Genomic DNA, 21,452 nt, shown 5'->3' with positions numbered 1-21,452 from the left:
TTTTATTAAACGTAGGATATGGCGGAATATTTGAAGAATCATTCTGTGGGATTAACGTTTCAGGAAATGGATTTCAAACCATATTGTATATCGATGGGAAATAACATATTTTAATGGTTTTGGGATGACAAAGAGAATGGGATTCCGAGACTGGACGTTGCACGCTCTTTGGTGGCATCATTTCTTTCTCTTGTGGAGTACAATAGATGGACAGACACGCTACACAATCCCGGAGGAGCTGAAACAAGGCTCCGTGGTAGGACATTTAGCCAAAGATCTGGGTTTGGGATTGTCAGACATTTTTGACCGTAAACTGAGCGTTGCCTCAGAGGCTGGTAAGCAGTATTTCACTGTGGATGCGGGGAAGGGCGAGCTGGTGGTGAATGAGAGAATAGACAGAGAGGCTTTATGCGGACAAAGCGTCAGTTGTGTGTTGCCTCTGCAGGTTGTCGTTGAGGATCCGTTGCAGCTACATCGTATAGAGGTGGACATAAGAGACATAAATGATAATTCTCCTAGTTTTCTTACAAAAGAACTGTCTTTGAAAATCGCAGAATCCGCTGCGGTCGGCACACGCTTTCCTTTAGAGAGCGCAGAGGACCCAGATGTGGGAGGTAATTCGCTCAAATCATACACTTTAAGTAAAAACGAATGCTTTGTATTGAAAATGAAAGAAGTTGAAAATGGCAAAACGGTCCCTGAATTGGTATTAGAAAGGCCCCTCGACCGAGAGAAAACATCTGTTTATCAGCTACTATTGACAGCGTTAGATGGTGGAAACCCCGTCATGTCTGGGACATCACAGATAACAATCGATGTTCTTGATAATAATGACAATTTCCCCGTTTTTGATAAAAATGTGTATAAAGTGTCTTTAGAGGAGAACAGCACAAAAGGTACATTTGTAATTCAAACTAAAGCAACGGATGCTGACCAGGGACCAAACGGCAATGTCGAGTTCTCTTTTGGCGCTCGCACACCAGATTCAGTTTTATCAATATTTGACATAAATTCTTTAACGGGAGAGATTTATTTGAAAGGAGAACTGGATTATGAGAGTGCTACCTCTTATATAATAGAAGTAACTGCAAAGGACAAGGGCACTCCTGTAATGGAGGGTCATTGTCGTGTACAAATTGATGTTGCAGACGTTAACGATAATGCACCAGACATTGTCCTCACATCTCAACCAAAACCAGTGCGCGAAAATGCACCTGCTGGCACAGTGGTAGCTTTGATCAGTGTAAGGGATTTTGATTCAGGTGATAACGGTAAAGTAACTTTACAACTACCCAAGGGCTCTCCGTTTAGTCTGAAGCCATCGTTTTCGAATAATTACGCACTAGTTACCAGCGGTGCTTTAGACCGAGAGCGTTTCTCAGACTATAACATTGAGATAACAGCCACCGATTCAGCCTCTCCTCCTCTAACTACTAAGAAAACTATACCTGTACGTATCACTGATGTGAATGACAACCCTCCTCTGTTCAGTCAGCCCTCATATAGCGTGTACTTAAAAGAGAATTGTGTACCAGGGTCCATTCTATATTCGGTGTCTGCCACTGATATAGATTTTGGGGAAAATGCAAAGATTTCCTACTCTATTTTAGACTCCAAAGTGCAGGACGTGTCTGTGTCCTCATATGTGTATATAAACTCTGATAATGGCAGCATCTACGGCATGCACTCGTTTGACTATGAGAAACTGAAGGTGTTTCAGATTCGGGTGCAGGCAAAGGACCAGGGCTCTCCATCTCTTAGCAGCAACGCTACTGTAAATGTTTTTATACTGGACCAGAACGACAATGCCCCCACTGTTATTTACCCCTCCTCTGCTGTTCTGGGCTCGCTCTCTCATCAGAGGATGCCTCGCTCTGCTAAAGCAGGCCACCTGGTTACTAAGGTGACGGCCGTGGACGCTGACTCGGGCCATAACGCCTGGATCTCATATAAGCTGACAGAGGCCACGGACGCCTCTCTGTTCACTGTCAGTCTTTACACAGGAGAGGTGAGGACTAAACGCGCTGTATACGAGCAGGATGACTCCTCTCAGAGGCTGATTATAGAGATCAAAGACGACGGAGAACCAGTCCAGTCCACCACAGTTACAGTGTCAATCCTACTAGAGGATGGACTTCATGAGCCTATTTTGGATCTTCGACAGAGAGCCACCGAGTCCAATAAGAAAAGTGGGAGAATAACACTTTATTTGATTCTCTCTCTGGCTGGGGTGTCCGTGCTGTCTCTTGTTACTTTTCTAATTTTAGCTGTTAAGTGCATAAGGAACAGTAGAGGCAGCGATAGTTGCTGCATGAGACGGAGTGACTTTGATGATTACAAGAACCCCAACAGAAACCTGCAGATCCAGCTCAACTCAGACGGGCCTATTAAGTACGTGGAGGTCCTGGGAGGAGACATGTTGTCTCAGAGTCAGTCGTTCAGGTCGTGTCTCTCTCCCATGTCAGAGTACAGTGATTTCACCTTCGTTAAACCCAGCAGCACCACTGACTTTAAGGAGATGATGAATGTTCTAGATGCGTCTTTACCTGACAGCACTTGGACCTTTGAGAGCCAACAGGTGAGCTGGGAATAATGGCACGGAGTTTTTTGTTTTTATTCTTATGCAAAATGCCCTAAACCAAAACCAGTCTGACACACTTTACTTGAGCATGCCAATTCATACACATAATTAATGCTTACTTAATGATTAATTCATCATTAATTTATACATTAATACATCATGAATTTATCGTGATCTCATCATTACATCTTTTAACCAAGTGTAATATATCATTAGTTAAGGATGCTATTTCACAGCTCCACTTCTATGCCCATGCAGGATGAGTGTTGGGTGGGTAGGAGTAGCGAGGTTGCTTTATTTTTCTAACAATAATATCATATGTGAAAAAGAGAAAAATCCTTGTTCATTGCATTTCAATTTAGCTTATAATATCATACTTTTATTGCTAACCTCATATTATCATTACCATTTCGTCTTCCAGGAATATTTTTCAGTTAAACAGGTTGACAGTTCACATCTCTTATACTGTTTCTTAAGAACGTAATTGCTATTGTGTGTACGTTTAATGCTTCAGCACTTGTAGGCCTACTACATCAGTATTGACGTTCATGCTTTTGACAAAGTACCGTTGTCACTTGTCATAGTTTGATTTTATACTTCATTGATGTGCATCGCATGTGTGGCTTCAGCACAGTGTTTTCAGCACCATTGTTCTGGACAGTGACAAGTGAATGGCAGCCCTGATGTGTTTAGATCTAACATTCTCACTCTCAAGCCATACCAAAGCGCTCAAATATAGTACAATAGAAGTTGGCCTGTTCAATTTATTAGTTCGCAGTACTTTTGTGGTGATATTTGAATAGGGAAAATATCCATTCTCTGAACGTAGGCTATTTCATTTGATTTTCATTATGGCGTATTGTAAAATGTGTCCCAATGTGTCCCTGATAAGCTCTTCAATACATAGGCTACTAGCACTGCTTTAAATACTCCTGTGTCTTTAACAACGCAGCTCTGGTTCTTTTTCATTGGGCGTAAGATGGATCCTGTGCGCCAATAGAATAGAGAACTGTACAAAGAGATCTACTCCCTTCCCCCCGTGTAGCCTCAGCACCATAACCCTCACAATGCTCTGAGAGACAGCAGGATACGCTCATCTATTTGGAGATTAAATAATGTCTAATATATACCGTCATAAGAAATTATTTCGAAATATATACTGGACTATTTTATCAGGCAATGGATTTTCAACAGTGAGCTCTTTGTTATGAAAAAAGAACATGTCGAGGTGGATTAATGTGTTGTAACGCATCAGGGATGACTAAAAGAACAGGACATCGAGACTGGAGATGGCAGGCTCTTTGGTGGCATTATTTCTTTCTCTTGTGGAGTACAATAGATGGACAGACTCGCTACACAATCCCTGAGGAATCAAAACCAGGTTCTGTAGTAGGAAATTTAGCCAAAGATCTGGATTTGGGACTATCAGAGATTTTTGACCGTAAATTGCGTGTCGCCTCGGAGGCTGGTAAGCAGTATTTCCGTGTGGATGCGGGAAAGGGCGAGCTGGTTGTGAATGAAAGAATAGACAGAGAGGCTTTATGCGCACAAAGCGCCAGCTGTGTTCTGCCACTGCAGGTTGTCATTGAAAACCCGTTGCAGTTATACAGAGTTGAAGTGGAAATCCAAGACATCAATGATAACTCCCCGAGTTTTCCATCAAAAGACGTAACATTAAAAATCGCTGAGTCCACGGCTGCAGGGGCTCGGTTTCCGTTGGAAGGCGCACAAGACATTGATGTTGGAGCTAATTACGTCAGGTCATACACGTTAAGCAAAGATGAGTTTTTCAGTTTGAAAATTAAAGATGTTTCGGGTGGAAGGAAAGTTCCAGAACTAGTCTTGGCTAAATCACTTGACAGAGAGAGAAAAGCGGCGCACCAGCTTCTATTGACGGCATTTGATGGGGGAAATCCAGTGAGATCTGGGACATCTCAGATAATCATTAATGTGCTTGATATTAACGACAATTTTCCAGTGTTCGAGAAAAGCGTGTACAAAGTTTCTGTAAGCGAAAATAGCGTTGAAGGCACATCCATCGTTCAGCTTATAGCAAAAGATATTGATGAGGGACTAAATGGAGAGATAGAATATTCTTTTGGTACGCATGTCCCTGATAGTATCATGTCTGTGTTCAACATTGACCCACTGTCTGGAATAGTAACGCTGAAAGGAAGATTGGATTTCGAAGGAGTTGCAAATTATGAAATAGACATAAGCGCTAAAGACCAAGGATCTCATATAATGGAGGGACATTGCACTATCCAGGTAGAGGTTTTAGACGTCAACGACAATGCCCCAGAGATTATTCTAACATCTGAACCTAGTCCCGTGCGCGAGGACGCCCCTGGTGGCACAGTAGTAGCTTTGCTAAGTGCACGAGACCTTGACTCCGGTGTTAACGGTAAAGTGACGTTACAGCTGCCAAAGGGCTCTCCTTTTACTCTCAAATCCTCATTTGCCAATAATTACGCACTTGTTACTAATGCAGTTTTAGACCGAGAAAATGTCGCAGAGTTTAAGATTGAAATAACAGCCACTGATTCGGGATCTCCCCCTTTAAGTAGTAAGAAAACTATACCCGTCAGTATCACTGATATGAATGACAATCCTCCTATATTCACTCAGCCCTCATATAATGTGTATTTAAAAGAGAATGGGGTAGCAGGCTCCATACTCTATTCAGTGTCAGCATCTGATCTGGATTTTGGGGAAAATGCAAAGATTTCATATTCAGTCCTGGATTCCAAAGTGCAGGGCGTGTCTGTGTCCTCATATGTGTACATAAACTCTGATAATGGCAGCATCTACAGCATGCACTCGTTTGACTATGAGAAACTGAAGGTGTTTCAGATTTGGGTGCAGGCAAAGGACCAGGGCTCTCCATCTCTTAGCAGTAACGCTACTGTAAATGTTTTTATCCTGGACCAGAACGACAATGCCCCCACTGTTATTTACCCCTCCTCCGCTGTTCTGGGCTCGCTCTCTCATCAGAGGATGCCTCGCTCTGCTAAAGCAGGCCATCTGGTTACTAAGGTGACGGCTGTGGACGCTGACTCGGGCCATAACGCCTGGATCTCCTATAAGCTGACAGAGGCCACGGACGCCTCTCTGTTCACTGTCAGTCTTTACACAGGAGAGGTGAGGACTAAACGCGCTGTATACGAGCAGGATGACTCCTCTCAAAGGCTGATTATAGAGATCAAAGACGATGGGGAACCAGTTCAGTCCTCCACGGTTACTGTATCAATCCTGCTCGAGGATGGACTTCATGAACCTATCTCAGATATCAGGCACAAAGTAGCAGAACCAAATAAGAAAAGTGGTAGAATAACACTTTATTTGATCCTGTCTCTGGCAGCGGTGTCCGTGCTTTCTCTTGTGACCTTTCTTATTTTAGCTGTTAAGTGCATAAGGAACAGTAGAAGCAGCGATAGTTGCTGCATGAGACGGGCTGACTTTGATGATTACAAGAACCCCAATAGAAACCTGCAGATCCAGCTCAACTCAGATGGACCTATTAAATACGTGGAGGTCCTGGGAGGAGATATGTTGTCTCAGAGTCAATCGTTCAGGTCGTGTCTCTCTCCCATGTCAGAGTACAGCGATTTCACCTTCGTTAAACCCAGCAGCACCACTGACTTTAAGGAGATGATGAACGTCCTAGACGCTTCTTTGCCCGACAGCACATGGACCTTTGAGAGCCAGCAGGTGAGCAGAGAGTAATAAGGTCTCCTATTTTGTCTTCTCTCCTTCATACTCTTGGCATCAGATACTCCATAGGGATGTCTGTACAGTATATGTTTGTCTACGTGAAAGAAGAAATTGCTTATATTTCAGCACACCCATAACACAATAGCTGTGTGTCTTTGGCAATGTGTTTTTTGTCCACTTGTAGATTGTTGATTTTATTCAAGTCAGTCACCATGACTGTTATTTGCTGTTGCATTTGAAATGCAATGTGTTTCAGCACCACAGTGATGGACAGCGACACCCATACATATAGGTTTTCTATAGGGTTTCAAACATGCGTTTAATTAGCAACAGATGTGAATGGGTGGACAAACAACGTATTGGATATTCCTTTATCATGACAGAAAGGATTATCAGTTTCAACTATTAATCTTGTCTTCATCATTGTATCTGTGTGTGTGTGTGTGTGTGTGTGTGCGTGTGTGTGTGTGTGTGTGTGTGTGTGTGTGTGTGTGTGTGTGTGTGTGTGTGTGTGTGTGTGTGTGTGTGTGTGTGTGTGTGTGTGTGTGTGTGTGTGTGTGTGTGTGTGTGTGTGTGTGTGTGTGTGTGTGTGTGTGTGTGTGGCGCGACATTTTGGGAAGTGGACATTTCCTCACCACCAGTGAAACGAAACGAAAAAAACGTGAGAGTTTGACTGCTTTGAATTGCTTGCTCAGGGTGGGATGTCGGGTCTCTTCTCTACATGTAAAGTGTCTTGAGACAACTTGTTGTGATTTGACACTTTAATAAAATTGAATTGAAAAATTGAATTGACTGCAGTTGCATTTGAAATGCAGTGTGTTTCAGCACCACAGCCATGGACAGCGACCCACACAACGATGGTGTGAGGGGTTGAAGCTCAACCAGTGGCTGAGTGTTTGAACCTTTTCAATACTCGTCGTGTATATTCCCTTGAGCAGAAAAACTTCACAGGACTCCGGTGTAAAAAGAACACTAAAAAGATGTATTCCATGAAATGTGTTCCCTATTACAAAAGTGATCTAAAAATATAATCTTCAACTCAAAAATCAAAACGGTCAAGAAATCGTGTCACTTTGACCTTGTCTTGAACATCAACTGAATCTGCGCTGCCCTAAACACGCAGGTGTTAGCAATTTGTAATGACATTCTCAGTTACACTACCTCCTCTTAGCTACAATAACAGCATTGTTTTTAACCTAAAGCAAATCACCAAGATTTAAACAAATTATTAATTTCTTTAACCTTTTTAACTTAGCTTATTTAACAATTATATACTTCAACATACATGAACTGTTGAACCAAAATACAAAACCACAAAATAAAGCAGTAATTATTCAAATGAACACATACATAAACCGTTCATATGGAAGTTAGGCCTATACATTATATAAACATGAAACCTCTCGTTTTTTAATAAATGTCGTGGTAAAGGTATATCAAATAATAGAGCTGATTGACACCACCTGTGTTTATCACATGCTCTGTGTTTCTGTGACAGCCTGCTGTTATGGCTTTAAGAGCTTTACTTCCGCTCTCATTGGATGTTAAAGATAGACGTTGTGCACCAATAGCACACAGAACTGTACAAAGAGATCTACTCCCTCCCCCCGTGCAGCTTCAGCACCATAACCCGTTTAGTGCAGGGGGAGATGGAGGATAGAGCAGGTTTCGTTCTTAAACAAAGACATAAAACCATGTTTAGGGTATATGCATCCTACTTTAGATGTTACGTCTATATAATGCCAATATTTCTATTGGAATAAACCGTTTTTCGAATGGATTTTATGTGAAGATGCTGTTTTTATTCGTTATGGGAAAAGAAGTATTGTGACGGTACAGGCATGACAAAGAGAACTGGATATCGAGACTGGAGATGGCACTGTCTTTGGTGGCAGTATTTCTTTCTCATTTGGAGTACAGTAGACGGACAGACTCGCTACAGCATCCCGGAGGAATTAAAACGCGGTTCTGTTGTAGGAAACCTAGCCAAAGATCTGGGTTTGGGACCATCAGAGATTTTTGACCGTAAACTGCGTGTCGCCTCGGAGGCTGGTAAGCAGTATTTCAATGTGGACGCGGGGAAGGGCGAGCTGGTGGTGAATGACAGAATAGACAGAGAGGCTTTATGCGGACAAAGTGCCAGCTGCGTTCTGCCTCTGCAAGTTGTCTTAGAGAACCCGCTACAATTGCATCGTATTGAGGTAGAAATACGAGATATTAATGACAATTCACCAAGCTTCCTTTCTAAGGATCTTTCTTTGAAAATAGCCGAATCAGCGGCAGTAGGCACGCGTTTTCCTTTGGAGAGCGCATTAGATCCCGACGTTGGAGGCAATTCACTCAAATCCCATTCGCTTAGCAAAAATGAGTGTTTTTCCCTCAAAATTAAAGAAATTGAAGATGGTAAGACTGTCCCTGAACTTGTTTTAGATAAACCTTTGGATCGAGAGAAAAAAGCTGTTCACAATTTGTTATTAACAGCATTAGATGGAGGGAATCCAGTGAGATCAGGCACATCACAAATAACAATTAATGTTCTCGATATAAACGACAACTTTCCAGTGTTTGAAAAAACAGTTTACAAAATATCCCTAAGTGAAAACACTGCAAAGGGCACCAATGTTATAAAACCAAAAGCAACAGATGCGGACAAAGGTCCAAATGGTGAAATTGAATTCTCATTTGGTTCTCGAACACCGGACATGGTATTAGCCATGTTCGACATGGACACTTTAACAGGTGAAATTACTCTCAAGGGGGAATTAGATTATGAAACAACTGCTTCATATGCCATTGACATAACTGCCAAAGATAAAGGCAGTCCAGAAATGGAGGGCCACTGTCGCGTGCAGGTCGATGTAATTGACATTAACGATAATGCCCCAGAAATTGTTCTTACTTCTCAACCGAGTCCCGTGCGCGAGGACGCACCGAGTGGTACAGTAGTTGCATTGCTCAGTTCACGGGATGTTGATTCTGGTGAAAACGGAAAGGTTACATTACAGCTAGAGAAGGGCTCTCCTTTTAATCTGAAACCCTCATTTTCCAATAATTACGCACTGGTTACCAGTGGTGTTTTAGACCGAGAGAGTTTCTCACAGTATAATATTAAGATAACAGCCACTGATTCAGGCTCTCCTTCCCTGACTAGTAAGAAAACCATACCTGTCAGCATCATTGATATTAATGACAATCCTCCTGTATTCACCCAAGCCTTGTATAATGTGTATTTAAAGGAGAATGTCGTGGCAGGGTCTATACTTCATTCACTATCTGCATCTGATCTGGATTTAGGTGAAAATGCAAAGATTTCCTACTCCATTTTAGATTCAAAGGTGCAGGACGTGTCTGTGTCTTCATACGTGTACATAAACTCTGATAATGGCAGTATCTACAGCATGCACTCGTTTGACTATGAGAAACTGAAGGTGTTTCAGATTTGGGTGCAGGCAAAGGACCAGGGCTCTCCATCTCTTAGCAGCAACGCTACTGTTAATGTTTTTATCCTGGACCAGAACGACAATGCCCCCACTGTTATTTACCCCTCCTCTGCTGTTCTGGGCTCGCTCTCTCATCAGAGGATGCCTCGCTCTGCTAAATCAGGCCACCTGGTTACTAAGGTGACGGCCGTGGACGCTGACTCGGGCCATAACGCCTGGATCTCCTATAAGCTGGTGGAGGCCACGGACGCCTCTCTGTTCACTGTCAGTCTTTACACAGGAGAGGTGAGGACTAAACGCGCTGTATACGAGCAGGATGACTCCTCTCAGAGGCTGGTTATAGAGATCAAAGACGATGGGGAACCAGTTCAGTCCTCCACGGTTACTGTATCAATCCTGCTCGAGGATGGACTACATGAACCTATCTCAGATATCAGACACAAAGTAGCAGAACCAAATAAGAAAAGTGGTAGAATAACACTTTATTTGATCTTGTCTCTGGCAGCAGTGTCCATGCTGTCTCTCGTGACTTTTCTCATCTTAGCAGTTAAGTGCATAAGGAGCAGTAGAGGCAGCGATAGTTGCTGCATGAGACGGTCTGACTTTGATGATTACAAGAACCCCAACAGAAACCTGCAGATCCAGCTCAACACAGATGGACCTATTAAGTACGTGGAGGTCCTGGGAGGAGACATGTTGTCTCAGAGCCAGTCGTTCAGGTCATGTCTCTCTCCAATGTCAGAGTACAGTGATTTCACCTTTGTTAAACCCAGCAGCACCACTGACTTTAAGGAAATGATGAACGTGCTAGACGCTTCTTTGCCTGACAGCACGTGGACCTTTGAGAGCCAACAGGTGAGCAGAGAATAATGTGTCCTAGTCCGTCCTTTACTCTTGGCAGCAGATACTAGCTATGTGCTGTAAATATGTTTGGCTACATGAAAAATATATTATGTCACTGCATCATATCATAACACGCCCCAGTGAAAAAGTTGTAATAGCTGTTTGAATAGTCTTTGGCAAAGTGTTTTCGGATACTTGTAGATCTTTGAATATATTTAAGTTATAGAACATGTCTCCATGACTGTTATTTGCGGTTGCATTTGAAATGCAGCATGTTTCAGCACCACGCAGCCATGGACAGTGGCACCCATTGTAGTGTCCAGTGCCAATCATAAAGATGGGTTTACTACAGGGTTTCAAACAGGCGTTTAGTTATCTTGTCGATATGTGTGTGTGTGTGTGTGTGTGTGTGTGTGTGTGTGTGTGTGTGTGTGTGTGTGTGTGTGTGTGTGTGTGTGTGTGTGTGTGTGTGTGTGTGTGTGTGTGTGTGTGTGTGTGTGTGTGTGTGTGTGTGTGTGTGTGTGTGTGCGCGTGCGTGCGTGTGTGTGTGCGCACGCGCGTGTCATTTTGGGAAGTGCTCTTTTCCTCAACATAGCGAAACTCGTTGAAATATACCGATGTTTGAAAGAAAATGCATGAAAGTTTGACTGTTATTTGCGGTTGCATTTAAAGGCATATTTCACTTCAAACATGTTTGGGGTGATTTTAACGTCTACGCAGGCTTTTGTGAGCACCCCAGAAAGTTTTCAAGTTGCTTGATTCAGTATTTAGATATTTTATTTTATTTCTATCAGACAAGCCCCCTTCCAATACAAACCCATTGTAACTTCAAACTCCATTTTAACCATGTTAGATTAATTGAAAACACACGTCCTTCGTTCTGGTGATTGAAATTGGCCTTAATGCGTGAGGGGCCATGTTTTTTCAATTACTTTTTATGATTGTTTTGGATAATGAATATATATATATATATTTTTTAAAGACAATGAATGACAAAAGTAATCGGAAAAACACGGCCCCTCACGTATTAGGAGGGCAGTATGAGTCACCAGAACCAAGGACAGGTGTTTTCGATAAATCTATCATGGTTAAAATGGAGTTTGAAATTACAATGGGTTTGTATAGGAATTGGGCGTGTCTAATAAAATGAATATCAAATATCTAAATACTGAAACAAGCAACTCAAAAACTGTCTGGGGTGCTCACAAAAGCCCGAGTAGACGTTAAAATGACCCCAAATACGTTTGAAAGTGAAATATCCCTTTAAATGCAGTGTGTTTCAGCACCACAGCCATGGACAGCGACACCCATAACAGGCGTTTAGTTATAGAAAGAGATGTGAGTATATGGACAGACCAAAAAAAATCATCAGAGCTTGTGTGATAGGCTATTTGGTGGCATACATGGCGTTTAATAATAAATTGATATCGAAGTTACATTTTATATAGTCATGAATCCTCTCGTTTTGTAAATGAATTTTGTGATAAATGTATCAATTAAGAGAACTGATGCCCTCTGTTTTAACACATGCTTTGCAGTGTTTCTGTGACAGTTCATAGGCTGCTGTTATGGCTTTAAGAGAACTGCTCAGTTCAGCTCTTATTGGATGTTAAAGATGGAGATGTGCACCAATAGCATACAGAACTGTACAAAGAGATCTATTCCCTCCCCCAACGCAGCTTCAGCACCATAACACGTATAGTGCTCGGAGATGGAGGATAAAGCAAGCTTCGTTTACACAATGACATGAAACATTTTAGTCTATGTATCCTACTTTAGATTTTATATTATGCGTTCTTCTAATGGATTTTATGTGAAGATCCTGTTTTTATTCGTTATGCGAAGAAAGGAATTGTGACGGTTCAGGGATGACAAAGAGAACTGGATATCGAGACTGGAGATGGCACGGTCTTTGGTGGCATTATTTCTTTCTCATGTGGAGTACAATAGACGGACAGACTCGCTACAGTATCCCGGAGGAACTAAAACGGGGTTCTGTTGTAGGAAATCTAGCCAAAGATCTGGGTTTAGGATCATCAGAGATTTTTGACCGTAAACTGAGCGTTGCCTCGGAGGCTGGTAAGCAGTATTTCAGTGTGGACGCGGGGAAGGGCGAGCTGGTTGTGAATGACAGAATAGACAGAGAGGCTTTATGCGGACAAAGCGCAAGCTGTGTTCTACCTCTGCAAGTGGTCTTAGAGAACCCACTACAATTACACCGGATTGAAGTAGAAATACGAGATATTAATGACAATTCACCAAGCTTCCTTTCTAAGGATTTTTCTTTGAAAATAGCCGAGTCAAGGGCAGTTGGCACGCGTTTTCCGTTGGAGAGCGCATTAGATCCCGACGTTGGAGTCAATTCACTCAAAACCCACTCGCTTAGCAAAAATGAGTGTTTTTCCCTCAAAATGAAAGAAATTGAAAATGGTAAGACTGTCCCTGAACTTGTTTTAGAGAAACCATTGGATAGAGAGAGAAAGGCAGTTCACAACTTATTATTAACAGCATTAGATGGGGGGAACCCAGTGAGAACCGGCACATCACAAATAACCATTACTGTTCTTGATAATAACGACAACGTTCCAGTGTTTGAAAAAACAATTTACAAAATATCCCTAAGTGAAAACACTGCGAAGGGCACTATTGTTATAAACCCAAAAGCAACAGATGCGGACGAAGGTCCAAATGGTGAAATTGAATTCTCATTTGGTTCTCGAACGCCAGACATGGTATTAGCCATGTTCGACATTGACCCTTTAACAGGTGAAATTACTCTCAAGGGGGAATTAGATTATGAAACAACTGCTTCATATGGCATTGATATAACTGCCAAAGATAAAGGAATTCCTGAAATGGAGGGCCACTGTCGCGTGCAGGTCGATGTAATTGACATTAACGATAATGCCCCTGAAATTGTTCTTACTTCTAAACCGAGTCCCGTGCGCGAGGACGCGCCGAGTGGTACAGTAGTTGCATTGCTTAGTTCACGGGATGCTGATTCTGGTGAAAACGGAAAAGTTACATTACAGCTAGAGAAGGGCTCTCCTTTTAATCTGAAACCCTCATTTTCCAATAATTACGCATTGGTTACTAGTGATGTTTTAGACCGAGAGAGCTTCTCACAGTATAATATTAAGATAACAGCCACTGATTCAGGCTCTCCTCCCCTGACTAGTAAGAAAACTATACCTGTCAGCATCATTGATGTTAATGACAACCCTCCTGTATTCACCCAGGCCTCATATAATGTATATTTAAAGGAGAATGGCGTGGCGGGGTCAATACTTCATTCGCTATCTGCATCTGATCTGGATTTAGGTGAAAATGCCAAGATGTCCTACTCCATTTTAGATTCCAAAGTGCAGGACGTGTCTGTGTCCTCATATGTCTACATAAACTCTGATAATGGCAGCATCTACAGCATGCACTCGTTTGACTATGAGAAACTGAAGATGTTTCAGATTTGGGTGCAGGCAAAGGACCAGGGCTCTCCATCTCTTAACTGTAACGCTACTGTTAATGTTTTCATCCTGGACCAGAACGACAATGCCCCCACTGTTATTTACCCCTCCTCCGCTATTCTGGGCTCGCTCTCTCATCAGAGGATGCCTCGTTCTGCTAAAGCAGGCCACCTGGTTACTAAGGTGACGGCCGTGGACGCTGACTCGGGCCATAACGCCTGGATCTCCTATAAGCTGGCGGAGGCCACGGACGCCTCTCTGTTCATTGTCAGTCTTTACACAGGAGAGGTGAGGACTAAACGCGCTGTATACGAGCAGGATGACTCCTCTCAAAGACTGATTATAGAGATCAAAGACGACGGAGAACCAGTTCAGTCCTCAACGGTTACTGTATCAATCTTGCTTGAGGATGGACTCCATGAACCTATCTCAGATATCAGACACAAAGTAGTGGAACCAAAGACAAGTGGTAGAATAACACTATATTTGATTCTCTCTCTGGCCGCAGTGTCCGTTCTGTCTCTTGTGACTTTTCTCATCTTAGCTGTTAAGTGCATAAGGAGCAGTAGAGGCAGCGATAGTTGTTGCATGAGACGGGCTGACTTTGATGATTACAAGAACCCCAACAGAAATTTGCAGATCCAGCTCAACTCAGACGGACCTATTAAGTATGTGGAGGTCCTGGGAGGAGACATGTTATCTCAGAGTCAATCGTTCAGGTCCTGTCTCTCTCCCATGTCAGAGTACAGTGATTTCACATTTGTTAAACCCAGCAGCACCACTGACTTTAAGGAAATGATGAACGTCCTAGACGCTTCTTTGCCTGACAGCACGTGGACCTTTGAGAGCCAGCAGGTGAGCACTGAGGCAGGGCAAAATGTTTGTGATATAATTCTGGGCCATCCATATATAATCATATAAAGTGTTATATATCAGTATCGCAACAGTTTTTATTGCCAGGTATTAGAGGTATTCAAGAAGTTTGTCTTGGTGAAATTGGTGCATTACACTTAAAGGTATAGTAAGTGATATTTAATATCTGTATTTTTTAAAGGTTAAAGCTCTATATTTTGATGGTAAATTATTATCAAATTATCAAAAAATATTATCAAATGAATATTAATAATCATTGCTGTAGTTTCAGCCAATCAGAAGAGAGTAGGCCTACCCATTCATCAGCTTCAATTTGAATAGTGTACTGTTCCAGTTCTGCTCTCCTCTCTGTGTGATCACCTCCAATTAATTTGTTTATCCTGTAACTGTATCCTGTGTGAATTCTCTCTCCTGATTGGATATAATTGATATCCCAACCTGAAAATGCATTTTCTGTTTACTAAAGAGTTGGAGAGTTAGGGAGACTCCTGTTAGGAACAAACACTCTACTACTGCTATCACGATATAGAGATATTTAACACTTATTTCAACAGATAAATATCACATATATAAGTGATACAAGCAACAATCTAAGAAACATTGTCGTTATTTCCTCAAAATAGAAAGATAAGCATTAATATAAGGTATAAAGACACTATAGCCTATATATGAAATAATTAGGCCTAGCAATACACTATGCAACATACATTGTGCATATTGCAATAGTAATATCATGTATAATGTATACCTACTACAATGTTTGCAGATGCATAAAACAGAACATGCTTTTTTTTTAGCTGAAGTGATATTTTTTGGTCAAAACAAAAAGGTTTTGTTAAAATGTTAAAGCACTATATTCTGATATAATCATTGATATAGAGTGTTTGTTCAGTATCGGCTCTCCCCGTCTCTCCAGCTCTTTAATAAACAGAAAATACATTTTCAGGTAGTTGACGAAATGTCAGCCAATCAGGAGAGAGCACCCAATTATCATCTTAGTGATCAGTTCCAATGTTGTCTGGTCATTTCTTTGTCATCACTTCCAATCAAATTTCGCATGTTTAATCTGTATCCTGACTGAGTTCTGTATCATGATTGGATAAAATTGGTATCCTGACATGAAAATGCATTTTCTGTTTTACAATGAGCTGGAGAGACAGGGAGACTCCTGTTACTGAAGAAATACTCTATATTCTGATTGTACTCGTTGCTATAGAGCTATTTAACACTTATTTTTTAACCAAATAAAACGACTTACCCTACCTTTAATCCTATTTCCACTACATTTCATTGGCACTACTCATGATGACACGTCAATGGCTTAAAAATATGTTGTTAGCAGTGCTGATTGATACATATCAGTTGCTGTTAGGTACAGGTTTATCTACTCATTCTTGTGTAGTGTATTCTAAAATGTCACATAAGGGCTAAACTTATTAGCCAGAGAGCATTTCAAATGGTTCAATCACAAAACTTGTTTTAATTTTATTATTTTGTATTAGTCTAATCGTGAAAACATATATATATTGTTTTCAAGTTGCCAAAGTAAGTTTTCTGTAACACACTTTTAAATATATTTTATTCATTTTCTTCTTTAATAAATTATATTTTCTGGAAAGAGAATTTACTATTTTAATTCATGGTCTATTTGCTGTCTACAACCAACCCTCTTTCTCATAATTATTTAACTAAAAAGGTATAATGGGGAAACACCCCAGCATTTCAGCATTAGCCTACGTCCATTGGCCCAGCAAAATACAATCTTATACAGGCTGTTTCCTGAGGCCTAAAATAAATAGTAGGACATAATCCGGACCTCTCCCTTGTATCTTACATTTACCAAAACAGCTGAGTGTAAATGCATATGTGGGAGGGATCAACTCTTGTATCTAATAGCCAATTATTAAATGGTGAATCTTTGCCAGAAGTGCAGTTTACATAAACTGCCCAGCCTGTATGTCAGAAGGAGAAAATGAGCTTTGAAAGCATGCCCCCTTGTGGCTACATTTAACATTTGGATCAGTAGTGTTTTGTACTTTTCACGTTCATGCCATTGAAAGCTGGCATTGGCAACAGGTGTCTGCATCTCCACACGACATGAGTTATAATTTACCGTCCTTAATGTGCGTCTTTCTGTTTGTCTCATAGGGTAGCTAAAGTTTGTATTATTTCCGGAAAACAAAAACAAATCTGCCATCATCCATTCGCTGTTTTGTTTGCCCAGGATAGCACGTTTACTAAACTTTTAAACTTCAATCAATCAACATGTAGGCTGCTACAACACCGAATTTCACTCTCGCTGGTTAGTGAAGTTCCTCTGAAAAGTTTTCTCTCCCACTGTGGCTGTGTGACAGAGCTCTGTGAGCAGAGCTGGTTAGTCTGCCTTCCAATGGGAAGCGTTACTCTACTGGCGTCTCTCTCTCTCCGCCCATGAGGGGAGTGAAGCAGAGGAGGGAGAGAGAGGAGTTTCGGCCGGGGGAGGGAGGCTGACTACTAGTCAAAGTTGTTACTCTTTTTTTTTCCCCCGAGAAACGGGCCGACATGATGATTACCTCTAATATTTCGATCGCCATGTTTCGAAAACGGAAAACTTTACCGACGGCCTCGTAGCGTCGTTTAGATCCAACTATGAAGGAGTTACGGTGAAAGAGGAACTTTACACGTCCCGTTCTGGACCGTCCGCAGCACAATGGAATCCAGACAGAGGAGGAAGCGCTCCGGAGGATGGTGCGCGCTGAGGCTTTGCTTTTCCCTGGCTTACCTCTCGTGCGCGTCCGCCCAGCTCAGCTATTCCGTGGCGGAGGAGCTCAGCCGGGGTTCCGTGGTCGGGAACATCGCTAACGATTTGGGTCTAACGGCCCAAAGGATCATCCAGAGGAAGTTGCGGGTGGTCTCGGAGGACAACGCGCAGTATTTCGAGGTAAACCAGGCGACGGGCGATTTGGTCATCAGTCAAAAGATCGACCGGGAGCAAATATGCGAAGTGAGTTCGACGTGCTCGTTGCACCTTCAAATTATACTCGAGAACCCTTTACACATAGATCGCGTCGTGGTGGACATTATCGATGTGAATGACAACGCACCGCAGTTTTCGACCAAGAACATTTCCTTGGAAATATCCGAAGCGGCCGCACCGGGTACCCGGTTCCGTTTGGAGAGCGCACACGATCCAGACGTGGGTACCAATTCTTTACGCACTTATCACTTGGCACCGAACGACTGCTTTGTCTTGAATGTGGAAACGAAAAGTGACGGCAGTAAGTTTCCTGAGCTAGTGGTGGAAAAGCCTCTGGATAGGGAAACGCAGGCCTCGTTTCGCCTGTTGCTCACTGCCGTGGACGGGGGGCAGCCCGAGAGATCTGGCTCAACCCTTCTGTTCATTAAAATTCTGGACGTGAATGACAATGCGCCCGTCTTTGACGAGCCAATAAAGAAAGTTAGCCTGTTAGAGAATGTAGCACCAGGCACTTTAGTGACGAAACTGAACGCAACCGACGCGGATTCAGGTCACAATGGAGAAATGTCGTTCTTGTTTAGTAAATACACACCGGAACGCGTCCTCAAGCTGTTTAGCGTGGATTCTAAAAGCGGGGAGATCCGTGTTAATGGCGATGTGGATTATGAGACGGCCAGTGTGTACCACATCACGGTACAGGCGAGGGATGGGGGCTCGCCTGCCATGGAGGGCTCCTGTAACGTCATTATTGACATCACTGATGTCAACGACAACATGCCAGAGGTGACACTGACGTCACTGACCAGTCCCATCAGAGAGGACTCGGCACCAGAGACTGTGATAGCACTCATCAGTGCAAGGGACATGGACTCTGGCAAAAATGGTGAGGTGACATTAAAGGTCCAAGCCGGGCTGCCATTCAAACTCAACTCGGCCTTCGGTGGACACTACAGCCTCATCACCGATGGAAACCTAGACCGTGAAAGCGTCCCGGAGTACACGGTAGTCATAATGGCTACTGATGCTGGGTCCCCTCAGCTGTCATCACGGACCACCTTTGTAGTGAAGCTGTCTGATGTAAATGACAACGCCCCCACCTTTTCCCAGCCTTCCTACTCGGTAGATATTCCAGAGAGCAATGCCCCCAGCACCCCCATCGCCATGGTTTCAGCCACAGATCCAGACCTTGGGGACAACGCTCGTGTCTCCTATTCTATCCTCCCCAGCATGGTCCAGGGCTCGCCCATCTCCTCCTATGTCTACATCAACCCAGACAGTGGCCACATCTACAGCATGCGCTCACTGGATCATGAACAGCTTAATGTCTTCCGTATTGAGGTGCAGGCACGGGATGCTGGTGTGCCCCCAAGAACAGCAAACGTCACGGTGCATGTGTTCATTGTGGACCTGAATGACAATGCACCCGCAATTGTTCACCCCTCCTACCCTAAAGACACTGGCCTACAGCTCACAGTTCCCCTGTCTGCTGGCTCAGGGCACCTCATTAACAAACTGGTGGCGGTGGATGCCGACAGTGGACACAATGCCTGGTTGTTTTACTCCATTGCGCCTGGGCCTAACGCGGGCCTGTTCCGTATCGGCGCCCACACAGGTGAGCTTCGCACAGCCCGCAAACTAGCCGAGGAGGAGGGGGGCTCTGCCTATGACATCGTAGTCATCATCCAGGACAACGGTGACCCTCCTCTTTCCACCACCGTGGCCATCACGGTAACCGTGGAGGAGAAGGGTGCTCCCACGGCCCCCGCTGGTCCCCGCCATACGCCATTTTCCCGCCGTGCTGGGATGTCGGATATCACCCTTTATCTCATCATCTCATTGGCCTGCGTCTCTGCCGTGTCCTTCATCACCTTTGTGGTCCTCATGATACGCTGCCTGCGACACCGCAGCACGGATCTGGGCGGGTCTGAATGCTGCTGCTGCTACGACCGCCACCGGCCGAGCCGCTACCTCCAGAGGCCCAGCAAGGACCTGCACCTGCAGCTCAACACTGACGGGCCCATCCGCTATATGGAGGTGGTGGGTGGCTCGCAGGACCCGCACACACGCACCTACAGGCCCTGTTACTCCACCCTCTCCAGCCGTAGTGACTTTGTGTTTGTCAAGCAGCCCATGCTGAGTCAAAACGGCACACTCAACATGACACTCAGTAGGAAGCACCTTATGAACTCAATCAATGAGGTGAGAGCTGAAGCTGAACATCTAGAATGTTCAGATTTGGGGTTTCAGTGATCATTATAAGCATTCTCAAGAATGTGCATGTCAGTTGTGTTGTTCTTTTATGTTGTGGTCTATCTATAGAAGGAATAGGTGAGTGGTCCTGGTGCATTTTAAACATACTGACACAAGACTACTGACCTAGATTATTTTCAGTCACGTGCCTCTGCAGTAAACACTCTCTTGTTTTAGCAGAAGAATCCCTTTCTGTTCACAGTGAAGATGCTCTTAGAGTGTATGGTGTCCCGATGACCAGCGTGGGCAGCAAGTGCAGAGTGGTTTAATATTTTATCTTACCCAAGGCTAGGAAATGCAGTTACTATTTTTGGACTAAACTGAGCCAGCAGGGAAGCACTGTTTCTAGAATGAGAAAGTAGAATGAGAGGGAGAGGTATTGATGGTGCTGTGAAGAAAAGGAAAAAGAGAGAGCCAAAGTGCCTCCGACAGATGGAGAGGAGGAGAGAGACGACAGATGAAAATAGATCCTATAGAGCAGGACTAATGGAATGGCTTGGGGACAGAGGCAAACAGGATGACAGAAGGAGAGACAGAGTGGGGGGAGGTAGGAAGACATGGTCAAGGAAGTGAGGATGGGTGTTAGGGAGAGGAAAAGGGGGAAGGAAAGAGGGTGACTGAGGGGGGTTGTGGAAAAGAGTCTGAGCATAAAGCAGTGGCTGAAAAACAGGAATTCCAGGGGTCATTGGACTGACCCCTCTACTTCCTGTTGTCCTCTGAACTTCATCTGATTGGTTCCAGGCCTCTGAATCACATGGCAGAGACTGACCTTACCCTGAGTGTGTATGTGTGCACATATTTTGTTCAGTCATTACTGATGTCTCATCCCAAAACACTTGTCATTAATATTCAGTTCTATGTGTGGGTTTTGAGCTGCCATCGGTCACATATCGTCGCTGTCAGGTAGAAACATTTTATTTTCAAAACCATAACTTTTCAGGAAATGGAAAAAAGGACCTGTGTTCCAATGGATCCAATGTTATTATAATTGAGTTGCTACTTTTAATTGGTTCAATATGTATAAAATCAACTGACACACTTAGCCACTTTCACATTCAAATGTTTTTTTTTAAATAGCAAAAATAGCTGATCTACAAGCCACAATGTGTTGCATCGAGACACCTTGTGAGCTTCTAGATCAGCTATTTTCACTTCTTTCGCTTGAGACTCTTCATTTTCACATAATTTTTATTGAAGAAGTCAGTTTTACAGGAGGATAAACAATGACAGAACTCTTCTAATTTTCTGTGAAAAAAAACAAACTTCGCTTGAGACTCTTGTATGACAAAGTAGGGCATTCATTTACCAAAAAAGGTGAAATATGGAGATAC

General features: G+C 43.2%; 2 protein-coding genes across 18 annotated transcripts in view; both read left to right on the top strand.

Annotated features, from left to right (window-relative positions):
* LOC311065419 (protocadherin gamma-C5-like) overlaps positions 1–21,452 on the top strand; it is a gene marked incomplete at its 5' end in the record, with an annotated part of 366,358 nt that overhangs the window by 331,143 nt on the left and 13,763 nt on the right. For 2 of the 17 annotated variants that reach the window (XM_084085767.1, XM_084085766.1), the window contains one exon: positions 12,447–14,897. The exons of 10 other annotated variants lie outside the window; for them this stretch is intronic. In XM_084085767.1, coding sequence (XP_083941893.1) covers positions 12,447–14,897 — 2,451 coding nt within the window. Of the gene's footprint in view, positions 1–109; positions 2,579–8,136; positions 10,591–12,443; positions 14,898–17,373; positions 20,071–21,452 lie in introns of those variants that run through there. 5 more of the 17 variants (XM_084085764.1, XM_084085755.1, XM_084085759.1 and 2 more) reach the window with 4 other exon arrangements.
* LOC311065422 (protocadherin gamma-C5-like) lies at positions 3,839–6,307 on the top strand (the record flags this gene model as incomplete). The annotated part of the gene is made up of 1 exon (XM_084085774.1): positions 3,839–6,307. The coding sequence occupies one exon, from the start codon at positions 3,839–3,841 to the stop codon at positions 6,305–6,307; it is 2,469 nt and encodes an 822-aa protein (XP_083941900.1).

This window comes from Gymnoscopelus microlampas (genome assembly GCF_963454915.1).
Source record: "Gymnoscopelus microlampas genome assembly, chromosome: 18".
NCBI lineage: Eukaryota > Metazoa > Chordata > Actinopteri > Myctophiformes > Myctophidae > Gymnoscopelus > Gymnoscopelus microlampas.
The sequence above is the reverse complement of the archived record's forward strand: the minus strand, read 5'-3'. Positions and strand labels throughout refer to the sequence as shown.